This window comes from Cnephaeus nilssonii (genome assembly GCF_951640355.1).
Source record: "Cnephaeus nilssonii genome assembly, chromosome: X".
Lineage (NCBI taxonomy): Eukaryota > Metazoa > Chordata > Mammalia > Chiroptera > Vespertilionidae > Cnephaeus > Cnephaeus nilssonii.
The window spans coordinates 24,378,327-24,401,941 of NC_137071.1; the positions used below are offsets into that span (position 1 = coordinate 24,378,327).

At 37.7% G+C, this 23,615-nt stretch overlaps 1 protein-coding gene across 1 annotated transcript in view; it reads left to right on the plus strand.

Moving 5' to 3' along the window:
- Window positions 1-23,615, plus strand: part of CFAP47 (cilia and flagella associated protein 47) — a gene marked incomplete at both ends in the record, with an annotated part of 486,291 nt that overhangs the window by 71,448 nt on the left and 391,228 nt on the right. Inside the window, 4 exons of the mRNA XM_079765682.1 lie at window positions 2,700-2,916; window positions 11,497-11,738; window positions 19,620-19,750; window positions 21,908-22,030. Of these exons, the coding sequence (XP_079621808.1) occupies window positions 2,700-2,916; window positions 11,497-11,738; window positions 19,620-19,750; window positions 21,908-22,030 (713 nt within the window). The remainder of the gene's footprint in view (window positions 1-2,699; window positions 2,917-11,496; window positions 11,739-19,619; window positions 19,751-21,907; window positions 22,031-23,615) is intronic.

Here is a 23,615-nt window from a genome sequence, read left to right on the forward strand (position 1 = left end):
CATTTTTAATGCCTGATTTGTCTACATTTTCTAAATTGCAAAATAAATAAGATCTTCAGCCAGATAGCATCTTAATGCCAAGTTCTTTATATAATGACATACCATTCTCTCCACTCAGTATGCTCCATTTGAATGGATTAAATATATGCGACTCATATGAAAGGCACTGCTGCTTGCTCTTAAAAGAGGAAGCATTAGCTCATTACCTAATGCCATAAGGTATTAGGCATATACTGGCATATACTGACTTGAACAAAAGGATAAATAACAACAACAACAACAACAACAAAAAAAACCACAAAAAATATCGTTCAGTGCTGTGGATGGCAGAATCCTCTCCCTTTCCCTTTGTTTTTTTTCTGCTTTTCCCATGAACCTATTTGTGCTCTGCCTCAAAATCAACACAGAAAACTAAATCAGATGCTGTATTCTGCATTTTATAGTGCCATTTGAGTACAAAGAGGTGTTTTTCAATCTTTACTTATTTTTTTTAATCAATGCAGCTCAAACTTGCTCCCAACGTTCCAGGAGCCAGGCCAACATGGCTGTTCGGTCACACCTTTGCTAGGTGCTGTCAGGCTTCATGCCTGGGGCAGGGAACACGCCAGGTGTGGGTGTGGCTGGAAACAAATCAGCTTTCCTCTCTACATGGCAGGAGTCTTTTCATTATAAAATGCAATGCAGCAGCCATTTTCCATTACCCCCATCACCAGCCCTCCTCACCCGGGGGTATAGGAAGGGGCTGGGAGGATATTTACTCTCGGCTCTTTGATGTATCTTATTTAATGGAGCCCAGTGACAGCTGCTTCTCTGAGTGCAATGCCAGCTGGCTCAGGGCTAGCTGCACCTGGAAGGCAAGCAGCAGAGCTTACCAGGGGCTTTGACCAAGCCTGAGCGCGTGGGTCATAGCAACCTCGGCAGGCGGGCTGCTCCTGAAGACTCTAGGCCCTTCCCAGCTCTGCACCCCAGCTCCCTGCTCTCCCCCTTTCACCCACAGGTGGCACCGGCATGGTGTGCCCCAAGGCTTGGTGTGTAGACGCCAGGGTTGCAGCTTCAAGACGCTCCGCCTCCTCCTGGCACTTTGAGCCATAAGCGCTGGCAGGGACCTTTCCACTCGGTCTTGGTCTTTGGTCACTGCTGAGGTTTTCTGGACTCTCTAGGCCAGGGACAGCCAGGACCTTTGCCTCTGACCAACATCATGCCTGCAGCCTGCCTGGGGTACCCCCAGCCCTGGGAATGCGTGGGGGCATGGCAGGCCTGGGTGAGGGGCCATGGGGCGGTGGGGGTTGGCTAGCCAACCCACCCTCAATTGGGGTGGGAGAGGCTGATCAGGGGTGGAGCCGGGGGAGGGGCTGGGCAGGGCAGCCATCTTGCGACGGCTTTACGGTGTGAGGGTCAATTTGCATGTTGCCTCTTTATTATATACGATGGCTAGGTGGGGAATGTGAAATTACCCACCATTTTAAAACAGTTTGCCAGCTTCTTATAATTTAAACATATGTGTATCATATGATCCATCCATTCCATTTTCCTATATTTATCCAAAAGAAATAAAAGTATATGTTCGAACAAATATTTATGCACAAAGGTTTTAGCCGCTTTGATTGTAATAGTCAATACCTGGAAACAATCCAAGTGTCAATCAACAGGTGAATAAACAAACATTCACCTATGATAGACTACTACTTAGTAATATAAAGGGATGGACTATTGACTCATGAAACAGCATGAATGAATCTCTAAGGAATTGCTGAGTGAAAGAAATCAGAGAAAAATTGTACAATCCTGCATTATTCCACTCATATAAAACTTTAGAAAATGCAAACTAATCTACATTGACATAAAGAGGGTGAATGGTTGTCTGGGAAAGAATACAGAGGATGGTGGGAGGGGGAGAATATAAAGGGCCACAAGAAAACTTTTTAGAATGATGGGTATTCACTCTATTCATTGTGATTTTTTCCCAGGAGTAGACATGTCAACACTTATGAAATTCTACACTAATAAGCATGCATAGTTTACTGTATATCAGTTATAATTAAATCAATCTGTTAAAAAAAAAAGCAGGATAAGACATAGTTATTTAAATTGTTATAATAGAGAGTCCTGGGTTTGATTCTGGTCAAAGTCACATAGCTTGGTTGCAGGTTTCTCCCTGGCTTAGGCTCAGGTCGGGGCACTTGCAGGAGGCAACCAATCAATATGTGTCTCTCTCATCAATGTTTCTCTCTCTCTGTCTCTCCCCCTCCCACTCTCTCTAAAAATCAATGGAAAAATATCCTCGGGTGAGGATTAAAAACAAAAAGTTATGATATAAACCTTTAGGCATTCAAAGGGGGAAAAATAAGCAATAATTCCTGGGAAAATTACCAATTTTTATAAATTCTGGATAAGTGACCATAAATGTATTGATGAAAATGGAGAGGGAGTTGGAGTATGAAAATACATGTACTAAGATGAGTTATAATGAGTGCTAATAATTTTCCATGTAATTAGAATATAATTATATTGAATATTAGCCAGTAATCTTCAAACAGCAAATTATGGACATTTAGATAAAAACTTGGTTAATAATTTCTGACATTATAATGAATATATTTCTGAGAACCATTTTTTATAAGTTGATCAAAATATACTATGAAAACTTTATAAAAATGAACAGTTGCCAATATTAAACTTAATAACTTTTCTTTTTTTAGGACCCTCTGTCCTTAATTTTGGTGATATTTGTGTGAACTCCATAAATACTCATCGACTGCATGTTGTTAATATGCTACCTAAGTATATTTTGATCCATTTAGATGCTAATTTGAAAGAACTTCAGAAAACCAAACAATTTTCATATGTGATTCCACCTTCATCCAGTACTCATATTTCAATTACATTCCAGTCTCCCACTGCTGGAAAATTTTGGAAGTATGATTTATTTTCAAATTTCTATTTGCTAGAATCAAAGTGTCCTACTCTAGGATATGTTTTTATTTGCCCTAATAATTAATAGTATATAATATATATATATATATATATATATATATATATATATATATATTATATATATTATATATATTTTAAATAAATCTTTATTGTTCAGATTATTACTGATGTTCCTCTTCCCCCCCCCCCCCATAGCTCCCCTCCACCCGATTCTCCCACCCCCACCCCATGGTTTAGACTGGGCGGGCAAAGCAGGTCTCTGTGGTAAGCTCTGTCTTACCGCCCGCCACTGTCCTCATCCATAGGTGTAAGATTATTGTCCAATCTCTTCCCGCACCACTCACACCCCCTTCCCTCTGAGAATTGTCAGTTCACTCCCTTTCTATGCCCCTGATTCTGTTATATTCACCAGTTTATTCTGTTCATCAGATTTTTTATTCACTTGATTTTTAGATTCACTTGTTGATAGATATGTATTTGTTGTCACTTTGTTGTTCATAATTTTTATCTTTACCTTTTTCTTCTTCTTCCTCTTCTTAAAGAATGCCCTTCAGCATTTCATATAATTCTGGTATGGTGGTGATGAACTCCTTTAGCTTTTTCTTGTCTGTGAAGCTCTTTATCTGACCTTCAATTCTTTTTTTTTTACAGCTCTGATGATCTTTATTTTTTTTTTTCATTTTTTAAATAAGGTATTATATGTGTACATATCTTATCATTGCCCCCCTCAACCCCACGCCCATACATACCCTCACCCCCCAGAATTTTGTGTCCATTGGTTATGCTTATATGCATGAATACAAGTCCTTCGGTTGATCTCTTATCCGACCCCCCAACCCTCCCCTATCTTCCTGCTGTAGTTTGCCATTCTGTTTGATGCTTTACTGTCTCTGTATCTATCTTTTTGTTCAACAGTTTATAATTTTCTTTATTATCCATAAATGAGTGAGATCATGTGGTATTTTTCTTTCATGGACTGGCTTATTTCACTTAGCATAATGTTCTCCAATTCCATCCGAGTTGCTGCAAATGGTAAGAATTCCTTCTTTTTTATGGCAGCATAGTATTCCATTGTGTAGATGTACCACAGTTCTCTGATCCAGTCATCAGCTGATGGGCACCTAGGCTATTTATAAATCTTTGCTATTGTAAATTGTGCTGCTATGAACATAGGGGTGCATATATCCTTTATTAGTGTTTCCAGTTTCTTAGGATATATTCCTAGGAGTGGGATTACTGGGTCAAATGGGAGTTCCATTTTCAGTTTTTTGAGGAAACTCCATACTGTTCTCCACAGTGGCTGCACCAATCTACATTCCCACCAGCAGTGCACGAGTGTTCCTTTTTCTCCACATCCTCGCCAACACTTGTCGTTTGTTGATTTGTTGATGATAGCCATTCTGGCCGGAGTGAGATGGTACCTCATTGTTGTTTTGATTTGCATCTCTCGGATAATTAGTGACTTTGAGCATGTTTTCATGTGTCTCTTGGCCTTCCTTCTGTCTTCTTTCAAAAAGATTCTATTTAGGTCCATTGCCCATTTTTTTATTGGATCATTTATCTTCCTTTTATTAAGTTGTATAAGCTGCCTGTAGATGTTGGAGATTAAACCTTTATCAGTGATAACATTTGCAAATAGGTTCTCCCATACATTGGGATTACTTGTTTTGTTGATAGTTTCTTTTGCTGTAAAAAAGCTTTTTATTTTGATGTAGTCCCATTTGTTTATTTTCTCTTTAGCTTCCATTGCCCTAGGAGCAGTATCGGTGAAGAAGTTCTTTTAGCATATGTCGGAGATTTCACTGCCTGTGGATTCCTCTAGTATTTTTATGGTTTCCCGTCTTATGTTTAAGTCCTGTATCCATTTTGAGTTTATTTTTGTGTATGGTGTAAGTTGGTGATCTAGTTTCATTTTTTTGCATGTATCTGTCCAATTTTCCCAACACCATTTATTGAAGAGACTGTCTTTATTCCATTGTATGTTCATGCCTCCTTTGCCAAATATTAATTGAGCATAGTGGTTTAGGTTGATATCTGGATTCTCTATTCTATTCCATTGATCTATATGTCTGTTCTTGTGCCAGTACCATGCTGTTTTGAGAACAGTGGCTTTGTAATAAAGCTTGAAATCTGGTATTGAGATCCCTCCTACTTTATTCTTCTTTCTCAGGATTGCTGTGGCTATTCTGGGTCTTTTTTATATTCCAGATGAATTTTTGGAGAGTTCTTTCTAGGTCTGTGAAATATGCCATTGGTATTTTAATGGGGAGTGCATTGAATCTATAGATTGCTTTGGGTAGTATGGACATTTTAATGATGTTGATTCTACCAATCCATGAACATGGTATGTTCTTCCATCTGTTTACATCTTCCTCTATCTCTTTTTTCAGTGTCCTGTAGTTTTCCGTGTATAGGTCTTTTACCATCTTTGTTAAGTTTATTCCTAGGTATCTTAATTTTTTTGGTATGATGGTAAATGTGATTTCTTTTTTAGTCTCTCTTTCTGCAAGTTCACTATTGGTGTATAGAAAGGCCATAGATTTCTTGGCATTAATTTTGTATCCTGCTACATTGCTGAATTCATTTATTAAGTCTAGTAGTTTTTTGATGGAGTCTTTCGGGTTTTTTATGTACAATATCATGTCATCTGCAAATAAGGACAGTTTTATTTCTTCTTTTCCAATTTGGATGCCTTTTATTTCTTCTTCTTGTCTAATTGCAATGGCTAATACTTCCAGTATTATGTCAAACAGGAGTGGTGAGAGTGGGCATCCCTGTTTTGTTCCTGTTCTTAGGGGAAATGTTTTTAGTTTTTGCCCATTGAGTATGATGTTTGCTGTGGGTTTGTCATATAAGGCTTTTATTATGTTGAGGTATGATCCTTGATTCCCACCTTGTTGAGAGTTTTTATCAAGAAGGGGTGTTGGATTTTGTCCAATGCTTTTTCTGCATCAACTGATATGACTATGTGATTTTTATCTCTCAGTTTGTTTATGTGATATATCACATTTATTGATTTTTGGATATTGTACCATCCTTGCATTCCTGGGATAAATCCTACTTGGTCATGGTGTATGATGTTGCTGATGTACTGCTGGAGCCGATTTGCTAGAATTTTGTTGAGGATTTTGGCATCTATGTTCATGGGGGATATTGGTCTGTAATTCTCTTTCATTGTGTTGTCTTTATCTGGTTTTGGTACTAGGGTGACGCTGGCTTCATAGAATGAGCTTGGAAGTGTTCCTTCCTCTTGAATTTTTTGGAATAGTCTGAGGAGGATAGGTTTTAGTTCTTCCTTGAATGTTTGGTAAAACTCTCCTGTGAAGCCATCTGGCCCCAGGCTTTTGTTTGCCAGAAGGTTTTTGATGACTTCTTCAATTTCTTCCATAGTTACTGGTCTATTGAGTTGTTTAGATTCTTCCTGATTGAGTTTTGGAACGTTATATTTTTCTAGGAATATGTCCATTTCCTCCAGGTTGTCCAGTTTGTTGGAATAGAGTTGTTCGTAGTATTTTGAAACAATCCTTTGTATTTCTGTGGGGTCTGTTGTTATTTCACTTCTTTCATTTCTGATTTTGTTTATTTGGGTCCTCTCTCTTTGCTTCTTAGTGAGCCTGTCTAGAGGTTCATCAATCTTGTTTATCCTTTCAAAGAACCAGCTCTTGGTTTTGTTGATCTTTTGTATTGTTTCTTTGGTCTCTATGTTGTTTATCTCTGCTCTGATCTTTATTATTTCCTTCCTTCTGCTTACACTGGGCTTTTCTTGTTGCTCTCTTTCTATCACTTTGAGTTGTAGGGCTAGGTAATTTATTACCATTATTTCTTGTTTTTTTGCAGTAGGCTTGTAGAGCTATGAACTTTCCTCTCAAGACTGCTTTTGCTGTGTCCCATAGATTTTGGATTGTTGTGTTTTCATTGTCATTTGTTGCCATGATGTTTTTTATTTCTTCCTTGAACTTTCTGGTAACCCAGTCATTGTTTAATAGCATGCTATTTAGTCTCCATGTGTTTGATTTCTTTAGATTGTTTTTTATTGTAGTTGATTTCCAGTTTTATGCCACTGTGATCTGAGAAGATGCTTGATATGATTTCTATCTTCTTGAATTTGGAGAGTCTTTGCCTATGTCCCAACATATGGTCTATCTTTGAAAATGACCCATGTGCACTTGAGAAGAATGTATATTCTGTGGCTTTGGGGTGAAATGTTCTGGAGATGTCAAGTAATTCCATCTGTTCTAGTGAGTCATTAAGGATTGCTGTTTCTCTGCTGATTTTTTGTTTAGAGGATTTGTCCAATGGTGATAGTGGGGTATTAAAGTCTCCTACTATGATTGTATTGCTGTTAATGTCTCCCTTGATATCCTCCAGGAGTTTTTTTTATGTATTTGGGTGCTCCTGTATTGGGTGCGTGTATGTTTACCAGAGTTATTTCTTCTTGTTGGATTGCTCCTTTTATTATTATGAAGTGGCCTTCCTTATCTCTTGTTATGTCCTTCACTTTGAGATCTAATTTGTCAGATATAAGTATTGCTTCCCCAGCTTTTTTTTTTTTTTTCATTTCCATTTGCCTGGAAAACCTTTTTCCATCCCTTCACCCTCAGTCTGTGTGTGTCTTTTTTTCTGAGGTGGGTTTCTTGTAGACAGCAGATATGTGGATCTTGTTTTCTTATGCAATCTGTTACCCTATATCTTCTGATTGGGGCATTTAATCCATTTACTTTTAAAGTTATTATTGATGGTACTTATTTGTCGCAATTTTTATTCTATACCCCTGTGTTCCTTCTTCGCTTCCTATTTCTTATTTTTTTTACATCAGACCCTTTGGCATTTCTTGCATTGCTGGTTTGGTGGTGATAAATTCCCTTAGTCCTTTTTTGTCTGTGAAACTCCTGATTTCACCTTCAATTTTGATTGATATCCTTGCTGGGTACAGTATTAGATTGAGAACCTTCTTTTGCATGACTTTGTATATTTCATTCCATTTCCTTCTGGCCTGATGAGTTTCTTTTGAGAAATCAGTTGCTAGTCTAATCGGGGTTCCTTTGTAAGTAACTTTCTGTCTCTCTCTGGCCGATTTTAAGATTCTTACTATGTCATTGGTGTTTGCCAATTTAATTATAATGTGCCTTGGTGTTGGTCTTTTGGCGTTCATTTTGCTTGGGACTCTGTGAGCTTCTTGGATTTTTGTGGGTTTTTCCTTCCCTATATTAGGAAAGTTTTCTGTCATTATTTCTTCAAACATGTTTTCTATTCCTTGCTCAGTTTCCTTTCCTTCTGGAACCCCTATTATGTGGATGTTGTTTTGCTTTGTGTTGTCCCAAAGTTCCCTTAGGCTCTCCTCCTGCTTTTTAATTTTTTTTTTCTAGAAGCTGCTCTACTTGAGTATTTTTTTCCATCTTGTCTTCTAGCTCGCTGATGCGGTCCTCTGCTGCTTCTAGTCTACTCTTGATGCTTTCTATTGAGTTCTTTACAGCAGCGATGTCATTTTTCATTTCTTCTTGGTTCTTCTTCATTTCCTCTTGGTGCTTACTCATATTGTCGAATTTGTCTTCCTTTTTTTTCATCCACCTTATGACCGTTTCTTTGAATTCATTCTCTGATAGGTTGCTGGCCTCTAATTTGTTTACTTCCTTTTCTGGTGATGCCTGTTTTTCTTTCATATGCGGCTATTTCTTTGTCTCCCCATGGTTTCTCTTCTCCGGATGTCTGGTTATGTAGTTCTCTCTCTCCTGTGTTGATTTAAAGCCATAATATACAACACAACCAGGTACCACACACAAGGCACTGAACAGCGATGTATTCACAATATTAATAACCTCCAATAAAGGTGACCACCAGAGAAAGGCAAATTAGCGGATAGGAGAGAAAGAAGAGTAAAAAGAAAGAAAGAAAAAAAAAGGAGTGTCAAAATGAAATTGGGAAAAGGAGAAAAAAAATAAGAGAGACTAGAACGAGTCTAAGAGAGAAAAGAGGAACAAACTATATATATGGGGAGAAAACTCCAATAGAACAACCACTAATCACAGCAAATGCCTGCAATAAGTACCTGGAGATTAATACAACCTACAACACCAACTAATACCAAGTGAGGCAAGGGAAAACAGAAGTAAAAAACAAACAAAACACAGCAAACAAAAAACAAACAAACAAAAAAAGAATAAGCAAAACAATCTCACAAAAAAACATAAAAATTCGATATCAACATTCAAGCAAAGAACAACAAAAGGACAGAGAGAAAAACAATTTTTTTTGATAGTTAAGACAGTGAAGAGAGAGGTGTGTATAGACTTGGAGCAGGTGATTGGGAATTAGATATATAAATAGGGTGAAATTTTAGCAGGGGGTAAACAGAAAGAATAGGGAAAATCTAGAGCAGGAAATGGTTAAGATAAACAGCACACCAAAAAGGGAAAGGTTAGGAAGAGAGTTATGGCATAAAGGTAGAGTTGACATAGAATAAAACAATGGTGAAGGAAAGATGAAAATAGACTGTAGAACATTAATCCTGAAGTAAAATAAAGAGAAAATAAAATGACACTTTAAAAAATAATAATAAAAAAACAAAAACAAATAAAATAAAAAAGGTAAAATATTAGTAGTAATAATGCTGATTGCAAATAAAAATGTAATAATTAAAAGGTAAAATCAAGTGAGGAAAAAAGAAAAAAAACAGTTTCTTAAGTAAATGATGCAAAAATTGAAAATAAAAAATAATAAAAATTAAAAAATTAAAATAAAAATATAAAATAAAATGTGCAGTAGTGAAGGTCATTCACTTCCTCTATTTTTCTGTTTGGCACGCCTGTTTCCCAGTCCGGACAGTATTGCAGTTCTCTGCATTTCACTGCTCCTCAGTGTTGTAATCCAGTCCTGATTTTTAACCTTTTGCACTCGGATGTCGAGTGTGACTCGACACGGTTAGCATCAGTAGCCCATCCCTTCCCTCCCTCCATCCCTTCTCCTTTATTTGGGCTTTTCTTACATTAAATAAATAAGTTTGTATGAAAAGAAACTCCAGTTTTTTTATTCTACTGTCCTGCTTTGTAAAATCTGGGGTATTTAAAAAATTAAATCTCGAGTAGAAGAAAGGAATCGAGAAAAAAGCAAGCGAGTGCAAAGGGTTAAGCAGGCGGTGTCTTAATTTCTGGTATTCCTTTATTTTTTATTACAGTAGGGTCAATTTGTGATTCAGCCTCTGGGTGGCAGTGTTTCTGGGTTGACTTCCAGGGTTCTAAGGCCTCTCTAGCCTTTTTTCTCTGTGGCACTCAATACCGGTTTGCGGAGGCTGGCGGGCAAGTTCAAGTAGACTACACACCCCTGAAAGTCCCTGGCTATCCCTCCGCGTCAGATCAAAATGGGTTGCTCTTTAGAGATCCCCCCTATTAGCAGCTCTGAGAACCCCCTTCCACAATCACAGATCACACCAGCCTCAACAGCCACGGACTTCTCCAGCCACAGACCTCCCTGGTCCTCCAGCTCCCACAGTGCGCACGCGTTTCTCTCTCCCGCCGGGACTAGAGACCTCATCATATCCCCGGTGAAATCTGACCTTTTCGTGGTGGAGTGAAGAGCTCCTTTGAGTCCAAGTGTTTGCGCCACCTGGGACCGGTGTTCTGGGGCTCACAGCTGTTTGGCGTTCGCCGCAGTTGTTGATTTTCAGGCCTCCGACAAGATCACTTTCCCTTTCAAGATGGCGAGATTTCCCAGTCCGAGCCCATAGCTCCGGGAGGGGACCCATCTGCCGTGGGGGCTGCCCTGTCAGGGGAACCCCGTCCAGCAGTCCCCCACCTTCTCCTGGAGTTCAGCTGTCCCTTAGCTTGAGAACAAACACTCCCAGTGTGACCCTCAGCTGTTCTTTCTTTCTGCTCCAGGACAAGGCTCAGAACACGTCTGTCTATTCTGCCACCATTTTCTCCTCCAAAAAAAACTGACCTTCACTTCTAAATGATAGCTTTGCTGGGTAGAGTAATCTTGGTCTTAGGTTCTTGCTGTTCATCACTTTGAATATTTCTTGCCACTCCCTTCTGGCCTGCATAGTTTCTGTTGAGAAATCAGCTGAGAGTCGTATGGGTACTCCCTTGTAGGTAGCTAACTGTTTTTCTCTTGCTGCTTTCAAGATTCTCTCTTTGTCTTTTGCCCTTGGCATTTTAATTGTGATGTGTCTTGGTGTGGTCCTCTTTGGATTCCTCTTGTTTGGGGTTCTCTGCACTTCCTGGACTTGTAAGTCTATTTCTTTCACCAGGTAGGGAAAGTTTTCTGTCATTATTTCTTCTAATAGGTTTTCAATATTTTGCTCTCTCTCTTCTTCTGACACCCCCATAATTCGGATGTTGGTACCCTGGAAGTATATATTATATTTGATCCCAAAACATAGAAACTATATATGTATCAATTTATAGATTTATAGACTCATATTTCAGTTGTAGTCTTCTTTCATGATTAGTTTGATGATTTGTTAAGAATTGAGGATGTCATCAGTATGTGCATCTTTACATGTAACTTAATTCTATAATTGCAAATAGTTATTATCAATTAAATTGAGATGCCTTTGTTGTGTTACAGGTCTTTCACCTTTAGAGTGAACAATATACCTGGTGGGCACCTCCTAGTGAGGGCAATTGTCATGCCAGTAAGACTTGAGCTATCTTCTAATGAGGTAGTATTAAAACCACATGGCTTCTTGTTGAAAACATGTTTTAGGGAGACAGTTACGTTGCATAATCGTCAGAATTATCGTGTTCACTTTGAATGGATACCAGTAAGCACAGAAGAAGGAGTATCATTTTCCATTCGTCCAAGTAAAGGTAATAGTTTATTGTTTGTTTGATTTAGACATTCATTTATTCATGTATTGTATTCAGGCATTAATCATTAATTGTGTGTATACTGTATAATGGTGCTATGAACATAGAAATAAATCTAATATGGTCATTTGGGCATTTATTTTTGCATACATAAAATATACATTTGATTTAAAATATGAATCCTATATTAGGGTTCTTAGAGAAATGGGAACAATAAGAAATATATATATATATATATATATATATATATATATATATATATATTATACAAACATAAAGAGAGATTGAGAGAGAGATATAGATTGATCAAGGAATTGGCTCCTATGATTGCAGAGGCTGGCTAGTTTGAAATCTGCAGGGTAAGCCTGCAGGCTAGAGACTCAGGGAAGTATTGATGTTGTAGTCTTGAATCCAAGGAGGACCTCAGTCTTTTATTTTAAGACTTTTAGCTTATTGGATGAGGCCTTCCCACATTGGAAAAGGTACCTGCTTTACTCAAAATGTATTGATTTAATATTAATCACATATAAAAAATACCTGTTCAGTAAAACCTAGACTTATGTTTGCCCAAACAACTAGTCACCATAGCCTGGCCAAGTTGACAAATAAAACTAACTGTGACAGATACTGGTGAACTCAATAATTTTAGTTTTATTTTGATGATGATAAAATATGATTCAGAATGACTTAAATTTTGTTAGATTGTGAATTCTTTTAGAAGGATCCACAAATTCTTTGCAGTCAATATTTAATACAGGTAATAAAGTCTAATTAATAAAATTAAGAACTTAAAACTGTCATTTAAATAAGAATTTTTTATTGATGAATTTTTTTTGAGAGAGAAAAAAACACATTGATTTATTATTCCACTTATTTATGCATTCATTGGTTGTTTCTTATATATGCTCTATGTGCCTTGACTGGGCATTCAACCTGCAACCTTGGAGTATATGGATGCCACTCTAACCAACTGAGCTACCCGGTCAGGGCTTAGACTTACCATTTTTGATAGTTCCTTGTATTTGTTAAATATCTTTTTAACTTGCTTCTGCCGTTTCCTGGAGTTGATAATTCCACATAATGTACTGTTACAAAACTGAGCCCTGGTCACTACTAACCTGTCACTTATGTAGTAGCCTATCACATTTGGCAAACATCATTGTGATGTTTTGTGAATATCTCATGAGGACACAAGCTATCTTTTAAAGTAAAACAAAGGCAAGTTAGAAGCAGAATGATGAATATGGTGTCTTCGTTTCATTTACATGTCAGGACTTTCCAGTTAGATGGAAGGATCTGGGTCCTTGTATCTGCAGTGAGTCACACGGTGCTTTATAACCAACTGAAGTCTAATGCTGCATGAGAAATTTAAAACAAACTTTGGAGTCAGATAGACCTGATTTCAAAACTAGTCATGGCTTTTCACTAGCTTTGTGATCTTGGGAAAAATACTCTATAAGCACTGGTTTCTTTATCTGTAAAGTGAAGAGACTACTATATCTCATAAAGATTAAATATATGAAAAATTCTCCCATAATGACTGGCAAAGAGTATGTGTCAAATAGATAGCTACTTGATTAGGACAATTGCTGATTGTTTGGACTCCCCCATTCCCGTAAGTATCCTCAGAGTAATAACAAGTTATGCTTCTTGCAACCCATCCTCAATTCCTTACACCCGCTTCCTTCCTTCTGTCTTACTTTCCCTACTTTCTTCCATTCCTCTTTCTCCTCCCTCCCTCTTTATCTCTAATTTAGGAATAGTCTTCATTTGTGATAGAAATAGAGTACATATCAGATCACAGAGGAATTCTAGTTTGTAGAAATCTTGCGTTAGGTGTATATTCTTGTATTAATTATTTCCAAATCATGACTTTTTTTAAACATCTTATTTATTTATTTTTAATTTAATAAATCGTTATTGTTCAGATTATTACAATTGTTTCTCCTTTTTCCCCCCATCTCTCCCCACCACCCGGTTCCCATCCCCCCTCTGTCCTTACCTCCCCCCCCCCCGCTGTCCTTATCCATAGGTGTATGATTTTTGTCCAGTCTCTTCCCGTACCCCCCACACAGACACCCCTTTCCCCCTGAGAATTATCAATCCACTCCCATTCTATGTCTCTGATTCTATTATGTTCACCAGTTTATTCTGTTCCTCAGATTTTTGATAGATATGTATTTGTTGTTCATAATTTTTATCTTTACTTTTTTCTTCTTTTTCCTCTTTTTAAAGAATACCTTTCAGCATTTCATATAATACTGGTTTGGTGGTGATGAACTCCTTTAGCTTTTTCTTATCTGTGAAGCTCTTTATCTGCCCTTCGATTCTGAATGATAACTTTGCTGGGTAGAGTAGTCTTGGTTGTAGGTTCTTGCTATTCATCACTTTGAATATTTCTTGCCACTCCTGTCTGGCCTGCATAGTTTCTGTTGAGAAATCAGCTGATAATTGTATGGGTGCTCCCTTGTAGGTAACTAACTGTTTTTCTCTTGCTGCTTGTAAGATTCTCTCTTTGTCTTTTGCCCTTGGCATTTTAACCCTTTGCACTCGCTTGCTTTTTTCTCGATTCCTTTATTCTACTCGGGATTTAATTTTTTAAATACCCCAGATTTTAAAAAGCGCGGCAGTAGAATAAAAAACTGGAGTTTCTTTTCATACAAACTTATTTATTTGGATTTTTTAATATTTCAAATTATTGATACATTCAAAGAGTATAAAAAAAGCTGCTACCGATGCTAACCATGTCGAGTGACACTCGACATCCGAGTGCAGAAGGTTAATTATGATGTGTCTTGGTGTGGTCCTCTTTGGATTCCTTTTGTTTGGGGTTCTGTGTGCTTCCTGGACTTGTAAATCTGTTTCTTTCATCAGGTGGGGATAGTTTTCGGTCATTATTTCTTCAAATAGGTTTTCAGCGTCTTGCTCTCTCTCTTCTTCTGGCACCCGCATAATTCTGATGTTGGTACGCTTGAAGTTGTCCCAGAGGCTTCTTAAACTGTCTTCAACTTTCTGAATTCTCTTCTCTTCTTGCTTCTCTGGAGCAGTGTCCTTTGCCTCTTTGTATTCCAAATCTTTGAGTTGATTCTTGCGTTCCTCTAGTCTGCTGTTGGGTCTCTGTATAATATTTTTTATTTCAGTCAGTGTATGTTTAATTTTTAGTTGGTCCTTTTTCATATCCTCGAGGGTCTCATTAAATTTATCAGCCTTTTCCGTGAAATTCTTGAAAAACCTTATAACCGTGGTTTTGAACTCTATGTCCATTCGTTTGTTCTCCTCCATTTCTTTCGTTTGGGATCTGTTTCCTTGCCTTCTCATTTTCCCTGCTTCCCTGAGTTGGTTGGGTAGCTTTGTGTACTAGGTGTCCTATTGGTTTAACGGCTCAGCCTCCCAGTTACCTGAGGTGGACACTCTTGGTGTACCCCTTTGTGGACTGTGTGTACAGCCTTGTTGTAGTTAAGTCTTGATTGTTGTTGGTGTCACTGGGAGGAATTGACCTCCAGGCCAATTGTCTGTGAGGAACCGCTGTGTCTATAACAGAAGAATTGCTGTGCTGGAGACACAGTAGGGCTTTGGTGCTCACTGAGTCTGCCTCTTGAATGTGTCCCTTATGAGAGTGGTTGAAATCTGGTGTCGTCTCACACTGACCACTAGATACACTAGTGTCTGGATCTCTAATGCGGTGTGGGTCAGCTGCTGTCTGAGGCCCCTCAGCAGGAGCTACAGCAAGAACTACAGTTTTATCCTCTTTGCTTGGGCGGTTTTGGAACAGTCTGACTGGAGCTGCAGTTAAATTGGTTAAGCTGCTACAGAACAGGTTATTTATATGCAAAAGCCGCTGTGTGGAGCCTGGGCGGGTTTGTAGAATGTGTGGAGCGGGGTCTCAGGGCGGGGCGGGGTCTCAGAGCGTCACTAGGCTAGGGTGTGGCAAACGGCTATGGCTGCTGTCAGCCGTCTCTGCCTTTTCGCGTTTCCAAGTCCCCATGTCCCGCGCTCCAGCACAGTAAACACTGATTGCTGGGTGCACCTCTGCAAAAAAGTCACTCTCACTTTCCGACTCGATGGCCTAGAGTCCAGTTTCTCCCCATAGGCGTCTGGGTCCCCCACATGTCCCCAGAAACTGGATTTCAGAGTGATTGGGAGCTTGTCTCCCTTTGGGTTGAAGAAAATCCGCGCACCCAGTCGCCCGCCACCAGCCCGATTCGCGCGCCTCCGTACCTCAGCTTTTCAGCATTTGTGCTCCTTTCTCTTCTTAGTTGTAAAACTTCCACTCAGTCAGCTTTCCCGTGGTTCTGGGTGGTAGACGTTTTGTCTTTTAGTTGTATTTTTGAAATTGTTGTGTGAGGCGGCAGTTTAGTTGTTTAACTTTGCCGCCATCTTGTTTCCTCCTCTATTTCCAAATCATGACTTTTATATAACTCTACCAGTGTTGTAACAGTGAGTGTTATGAACAACTTAAGTGTACAATTTTAGTGCAGATATAGGCAGAGATGTTGACAAACTTAACAAAGAGTAGGACTGTTCCTTCATTTGGGTTGGAGATCATTGATATAATAGCCATATTTAATCTTTTTACTAATCTGGATTGATTTAGCACAATCCAGATTATTTATTAAACATTCCCGGTATATTTCCATTATTATTTAGCAGATTCACTTGACCCAGCTCTTTTTTGTGTGTGTGGTTATTAATACTGATAATATTGGGTCCTGCTCCAATATAAAGAAAAGCTAAATGAATAATCAGAAGAAAGAGAAACTATTTCTACACATTTCAGAGATTCTAGGTAAATCTCCAGTATTTTTTTAAAACATGTATCTAGTAGTGCTAGTTATATGATCTGCATCTTGGCTTATAGGTTTGGCACTTTTCCTTGTGTTTCTTTATTCTAACTATGGCTGAATGGGCTGGGCTTCACCCTAGTGGCTGCCATGGAAATTCAGTGATGATGCTGAATTTGTCAAAATAGAGGTGGAGTTGCAATATTATAAACTGGAACACCAGTTATACTTCTCATATATATATATTAATGATAACAATGAATCAGAGATTAGCTGTCTCTTGTAGGATTCCTACTGGGGAATCGAGCCCATAACCCGGGCATGTGCCCCGACTGGGAATCGAACTGTGACCTGGCTCATGAGACAATGCTTCACCAGTGAGCAACACTGGCCAGACACTTTTGATCTTTTTAGAACACAATTGATACAATACTCAAATCTATTTCCGAGAACATTAAAGAAAATATACATAGTTTATATACATAGTTTTTTCTTATATCATTTTTCTTTTGATGCTCAGAATAAATATCATAATTACTTAATTTTGTTTTTGCTTCTTTGTGTAAATGGAAAATGAATTTTTCAAGTTATTTTTCTTATATTCTTTTTGCTATATTGATTTTGCATCTCAGATAATGTATTTAATCATATCCCTCACTATATTTTTGTAAACTAAAATAGTTATGAATTAAATGTTATGTTGTGATTGTCCTTTCTTCCTGAGGTGTGATATATTTTGGATTTTGTTTGGTTAGTGGATATTGTAGGGGAAAAGTGTAAAGGTGGATTGATGTCTTTAAAGATGTAATTGGCTTCTAATATGATGTTTCCATAGGTATTATTCATGTTTCTGCTCATTTTGTTTTCTTCTTTGTTGTCTTTAACCTTTCTGAACCCTTGAGTCTGCTCAGTTTTCAAACTTGACTTGAATTAGTTCACTATCTTTGTCAATTATCGCCCTCCTTGGCCATTTGTAATACCTGCCCTTCAAATCCCACCCTTGCTCAGTCTAACCATCCAATTTATGTCCCCTGTTCCATGTTCAAGTGCCTTTATATATAGCATTGAATCTTCTATGTCCATATTACTTCCCATCACAATCTTTTCCACACACCTCTCTCTTCTAGCACTGTCACTTGCCTTTGACACTTCCCTCAGCTTTGTCCTCCTCTAGAGTTCCTGTTCATCCTTGAGTCACAACTCAAATGCCATCTCTTTAAATGAGGTTTTCTCCACTTTCTTGGGCCAATTTAGACTCCCCTCCCCATCTTTTCAGCTCCCACTGTGTATTTCTTTAATATTATCTACAATTATTTGTTTCTATACATTTCCTATTGTGGTAGATGTTGCTAAGCCCATACTGATATATATTCCCCTTCCTAACAGGATCCTCATTTTGTTTGGCGAAGCAGTGTTCTTATCTAGAAATCTCTTTTCCCAAGCTTCTTGCCAATGAGATATGGACAGAATTTTCTTTTATTTCCATCCTTCTTTGTGCCACACACTGAAGTACTTCTACATATCTTAGCTTATTTAATCCCCTATAAAAATTCTCTGCATTAGATAGTTATCCCCATTTTTTGTATGAGGAAACTGTTAACGTAGATTAAGTAAATTGTCCAAGGTCTCAGCTAGTAAGTCAGAGAGTTAAAACTTGAATCAGGGAGTCTGACCCTACAAATTGTGCTGTTTTAATCACTATGCTATCTTTCTACATCGAGGAAGGCCACACAGTAAAGAATGGTAGTGTGGGAAGCTAGAAAGAGCATTGCTCCTTGAAGGCCTTTACAATCTGTTAAGGCAGCCCTGAAATACCTATTTGTGGATGTCTAATTTCATAAGACAAACAAACCCTATCTTCCTAACCCAGTGTAGCAGGACTTTTTTGTTACTTATAGACAAATCCAATCCCAGTGGATTCCCACTAGACTGTTAGCTCTTCCGTGTCCAGTTTCTATTCTTTTTATAAATTACTGTATTGGCATTCAAGAGTATTAATAATATCTGACACTGAGTGTTCTCTAGGCATCATGCACTATGTTAATTCCTTTACATGTATTGTTATCTCCCTTCATAGTTATAGGAGGTAGGCACTATACCTTTTTTAAGATTGAGGAAACTACCATCACATGAGAGTCAACCTGACCCAAAGCAAAGATTGTGGCGATCACTCATCTCTCTCTGTTTATTGTCCATTGCCTTTGAATCTCAGGTGATCCTTTCTTCATTAAGAAAGAACTTCTGAATCATTCTTTCCATTAAGTATTATTTTCTTACTTTAGAAATGATGCATTTAAACAAATAAAGCAGCTCACTCTAAATGTGCCTGATGCCACCTGGGTTCTCAGTACATTTGAGTTACAGAAATGTATTGATTACTCATAGCTATATCAAAAGTTACATTTCTCGGGATTTGAACATTTTAAAAAAGCTTCTGGTGATTCCTTCCTCTAATGGGAAACATGGAGGGGACACTTGTTCAGGGATCACGAACGGTTTTTGACTGTGTATGTATAAAGCCATTTCTAGCTCTAGCCGGTTTGGCTCAGTGGATAGAGCATCAGCCTGTGGACTGAAGGGTCCTGGATTCGATTCCAGTCAAGGGCACCTACCTAGGTTGCAGGCTCCTCCCCCGACTGAGCCCTAGTCAGGGCTCATGCAAGAGGCAACCAATCGATGAATATCTCTCACATTAATGTTTCTCTCTTTTCTTCCCTCTTCTACTCTCTATAAATCAGTGGAAAAATATCCTCGGGTGAGGATTAAAACAAAAACAGAAACAAAATAAATAAAGCCATCTCTAATCATAGAGTGTTTGTTTCATTGATAAATTTCTGTTTTTTGGAAATATTGGCATGCTTTTTGTTAAATATTTTCATCTGCCTTGTAAAATTGAAAAATAGGATGTATTTTAGATTTTAATCAAACTATAAGTCTATACAAATTTGATAATCACTCATTTAGTATTTTCCTATATTTTGAGTTTAATTTAAATAATTTGTTATATGATGTTATATTTGTATGCCAGCCCTTATTTTGGATATGGAAATATATATATTTAAAATGTGGAACTATCTTATTCTCTCTAAATCCTCTATAGGCATTGTTGAACCATTCTCCTCATTGGAATGTGAAGTAACATGGCTGCCGGGTTTCTCTGCTCCAGACAGGGGAGAATTTACTCTTCAAGTTGATGAAGGAAACACGATGACACTAAAATGTGTTGCACATGTAATGATTTCCCTTGAACATGAGTTTTATTTTGAGGGCTCTAAATTGGTTGGCATATGTGTGTGTAGAGTAGTTGGATATGTATACTATGTTAGTAAAACCTGATTTTGCGTGCAATACTTAGTTAACTAAATTATGTTATAATATTTCTGGAGCCACTTCTCTAGCATAAATTAAGACTTTGCTAAAAATGTGTTGCTATCTAGAATTAATTTAGCAATCTAAGACTTTTGTGTTAACAATATTAGGGTATTTCCATTGCTCCAGGCTTGAAATAAGCTGTGTCCTACTGCTCTCACTATTTTGTGCTTGACAAGTTTACTAATATAAATTTTGCCCACATAGTCATCCCATGTGTATTTTTTCTGACAGGTAAAAGACCAGCTATTTAGTAATGAAGACTTGACATTAATAATAGTTATCACTTATTGAGTAATTACAGTGTCAGGCATGATACTAAGTGCTGTTCATGTATTATTTAATTTAATCTTTACGACAACTCTATAGGTATAGACCAGTGGTCGGCAAACTGCGGCTCACAAGCCACATGCGGCTCTTTGGCCCCTTGAGTGTGGCTCTTCCACAAAATACCACGTACCCTAATTAAGTTAATAACAATGTATCTACCTATATAGTTTAAATTTAAAAAATTTGGCTCTCAAAATAAATTTCAATCGTTGTACTGTTGATATTTGGCTCTGTTGACTAATGAGTTTGCCGACCACTGGTATAGACTAATAACTCAATTGATGGGTGAGGAAATGGAAGATTTGATTGGTTAATGAACTAATACAGGTTTACACTTGCAGTAAGTGCCCTAGCTGGAATTTATATTCAGATCTATCTGCCTCCACAGCCTTTGCTATTACTGTCTGATAAAATTTGCTTTCCACTTTCTCCACACTAGGATTGGTTAAGAATTAAATGTTGATATATCAGAATAATAAATTAGATTCTTTTTTGGTAAACTTTTAAAGCCCTTAAAGTTAAATGGACTGTGAAATGTTGCTCTTAAGAAAGTAAAGATGGAGCAACATGAAGTGATTAAATAAAATGTTCAAGTGTGTCATTAATTTATGAAAGACTTGACCAATTCCTCTTCTATTAGCTTTGTTTGAAAATTATTATTCCAATTACCATGACATGCTCTTCAAATAATTTTAAGAATATACTAAAACTTCCTAAGATAATAAGAAATAATATATCATGTATAAAGATAAAATGGTCTGGTGTAAAGAGAACTAAATGAGGAATTAGAAAACTTGGGTTCTAGTTGCCTTTGACTATGGTTTGCTTTCTTGTAAAATGGGAGAGGTGGGTAATATTAACATTTCAAAAAGTGTTTTCTGTGAAATAATTTGTGTGGGATAAGGTGAGGGAGTCCTGCACCAATGTAATTCTGTGAATCACAGTAAATTTCCTTCTCATTATCAGATAAGCAAAGTGTACATTATCAGCATATTAAGTGCTGTGAGAAGGCGTCTAGTAGAACCATGCCTGGATAATCTCATTTGGCACATTATTTCCCATAGTCAGGTGACCCTGAACTCTTTCCTTTTGCATAGCATATGGTAGCACTGTACATAGTTGGGTAGATGATCTCTTACATCTCCTTCAGTGATTAATTCACATGATTCTCAGTCTTGGATTTACTTCCTCCACAGTTATCTTACTCCCCCCCCTCCCCCTTTTTCATTTTAGGAGTACAATTTAAATATTTGTCTGTTTTCCTTTCTCTATTTAAAAAATCTTTATTGTTTAAAGCATTACATATGTCCCCTTTTTTCTCCCATTGACCCCTTATACCCCGCCCACGCCACAGGCCTTCACCACCCTATTGTCTGTGTCCATGGGTTATGTATATATGCATACAAGTTCTATGGTTGATCTCTTCCTTCCCACCCACCCCCCGCCATCCCTCTGAGATTCTACAGTCTGTTTCATGCTTCTATGTCTCTGGATCTATTTAGTTCAACAGTTTATTTTTTTCATTAGATTCCACATAAGAGTGAGATCATGTGATACCATAAAATCTGATAACACCTCATATTTTAGAAATTTCCATGAAGCTGAAAAAATTTTAAATTATTTGGTAGCCATAAAAAAGGTGTTTACTATTATTCATCTGCATTTTCCCTTTCCTCCTTTCATTATTAGCGTGGTAACACCAAAGTCTTGTTTTTGGAGCCAAGGATACTCTTCAATAATAGCCCTCAAGGTTTAACAACTTGGAAGAAAGTAATTCTTCACAATGTGGGACAAAACCATGCCTATTTCAAGGTGATGTAAAATCTTGGAATCTTACTTAGATCAGATCACATTATAATTTGAATGAATATTTTGTGATGAACACTATGGCATTAATACTTTAGTCTTTATAAGTTTGGTAATGCTAATATTTAGATATTTCACATGATACTTATCTGAGTATATTTTATCTACTTTGTCCTTTTAATTTCCCATAAAATTAACTTCTTCCTTTCTTTCTTAGTCTCTTCTTTTCTTTTCCTCTTACCCTCTTTTTTTTCTATCTGTTATTTTGTTATAGTAAAAAAAAGGTAAGTGATTTGAAGAAAATACCATTTAAAAATGTATTTTGTCAATGTCACATTCCATATTTAATTACATGCTTTTTCTTTTATCTTTTATCCTCTGTCATCAGAACTAGGTAGCAACTTGAACCATTCTAAAGATTCTGTATTTATAGTGGTTTTTTTTTCTGATTTAAATTGCCAGGTGGGGGTGTGTTTAAAGTGGTGATAGTTTTTTTTGTGTGTTTTTTTTTATAACTGAAAAATCTGTTAAGATCTCCTAATAGAAGTTAGCATTGGAGATCTTTCATTCAAGCTTTATATTTACACTAAAGGCCTGGTGCACGAAATTCTTGCACTGGTAGGGTCCCTAGGCTTGGCTGACGATCAGGGCCAATATGTGGGGCGACCAGCAGGGCAATCAGGGGGGTCCCCACTGGCACCAGCCTTTGGCCAGCCTGGCACTGCCCGATCACTGCCCCCCCCCCCACTGCTGCCACTGGTTGCCTCCCTCTGCGCGGCAACCGGCGGGGCAATAGTGGGGGGGGGCACCTTGGCTGGCCTGGGACCTGCAGGCTGGGGCAGCTCCTGCGTTGAGCGTCTGCCCCCAGGTAGTCAGTGTGCGTCATTGCGACTGGTCATTCCACTGGTTCTTCAGTTGGGTCAATTTGCATATTAGGCTTTTATTATATAGGATGTCTTTTGCCCCAATATCCAAATGAGGATACCGTTTTCTACTCTGTTGCTTCCAAATTAGATTTGAAGGCTCTTTGTTCCTTCATACCCCCAAATATCTTAATTTCCTATCTCCTTTTAAATATCTAATTTCCCTTTATTATTTTGGTTTAAAGGATGGTAGATAGGGCTAAATTCATCTCTGACAAACCACATCATAAGTTCCTTTTTTTGAATGTCAACATGATACCTTAGACATTAGGATATCAAGGAAATGACAAAGAAGAAGAGGTTACTTTATCATGCTTCCCAACTACCTTTGCTTTCAGTTTTTATGATCAGGGAAAAGGCAAAATTATTGATGTATCTAGAACTTTAGCATCTTCCCTAAGAGATATAGTTCATCCTTTTAAGTTTTGCAGAGTCTTAAAAACACTTCAGACAATAAACGTCAGCTTCCTATTTGAATTGGAAGGTGCCACTACTGAATGTTCTATTTGCAAATCCTTGTTGAAGTTCAAACTATATGTACATCTGGGGTATGAAAATCAGTTACACAATCATCTCATGCCCTGTGCCTGGAGGACCTCTCTCTAGATAGTAGTTTGGAAGCTTTCCTATGAGAGCTTTGGAACAGTAACTTGAAAGGATAATGAAAA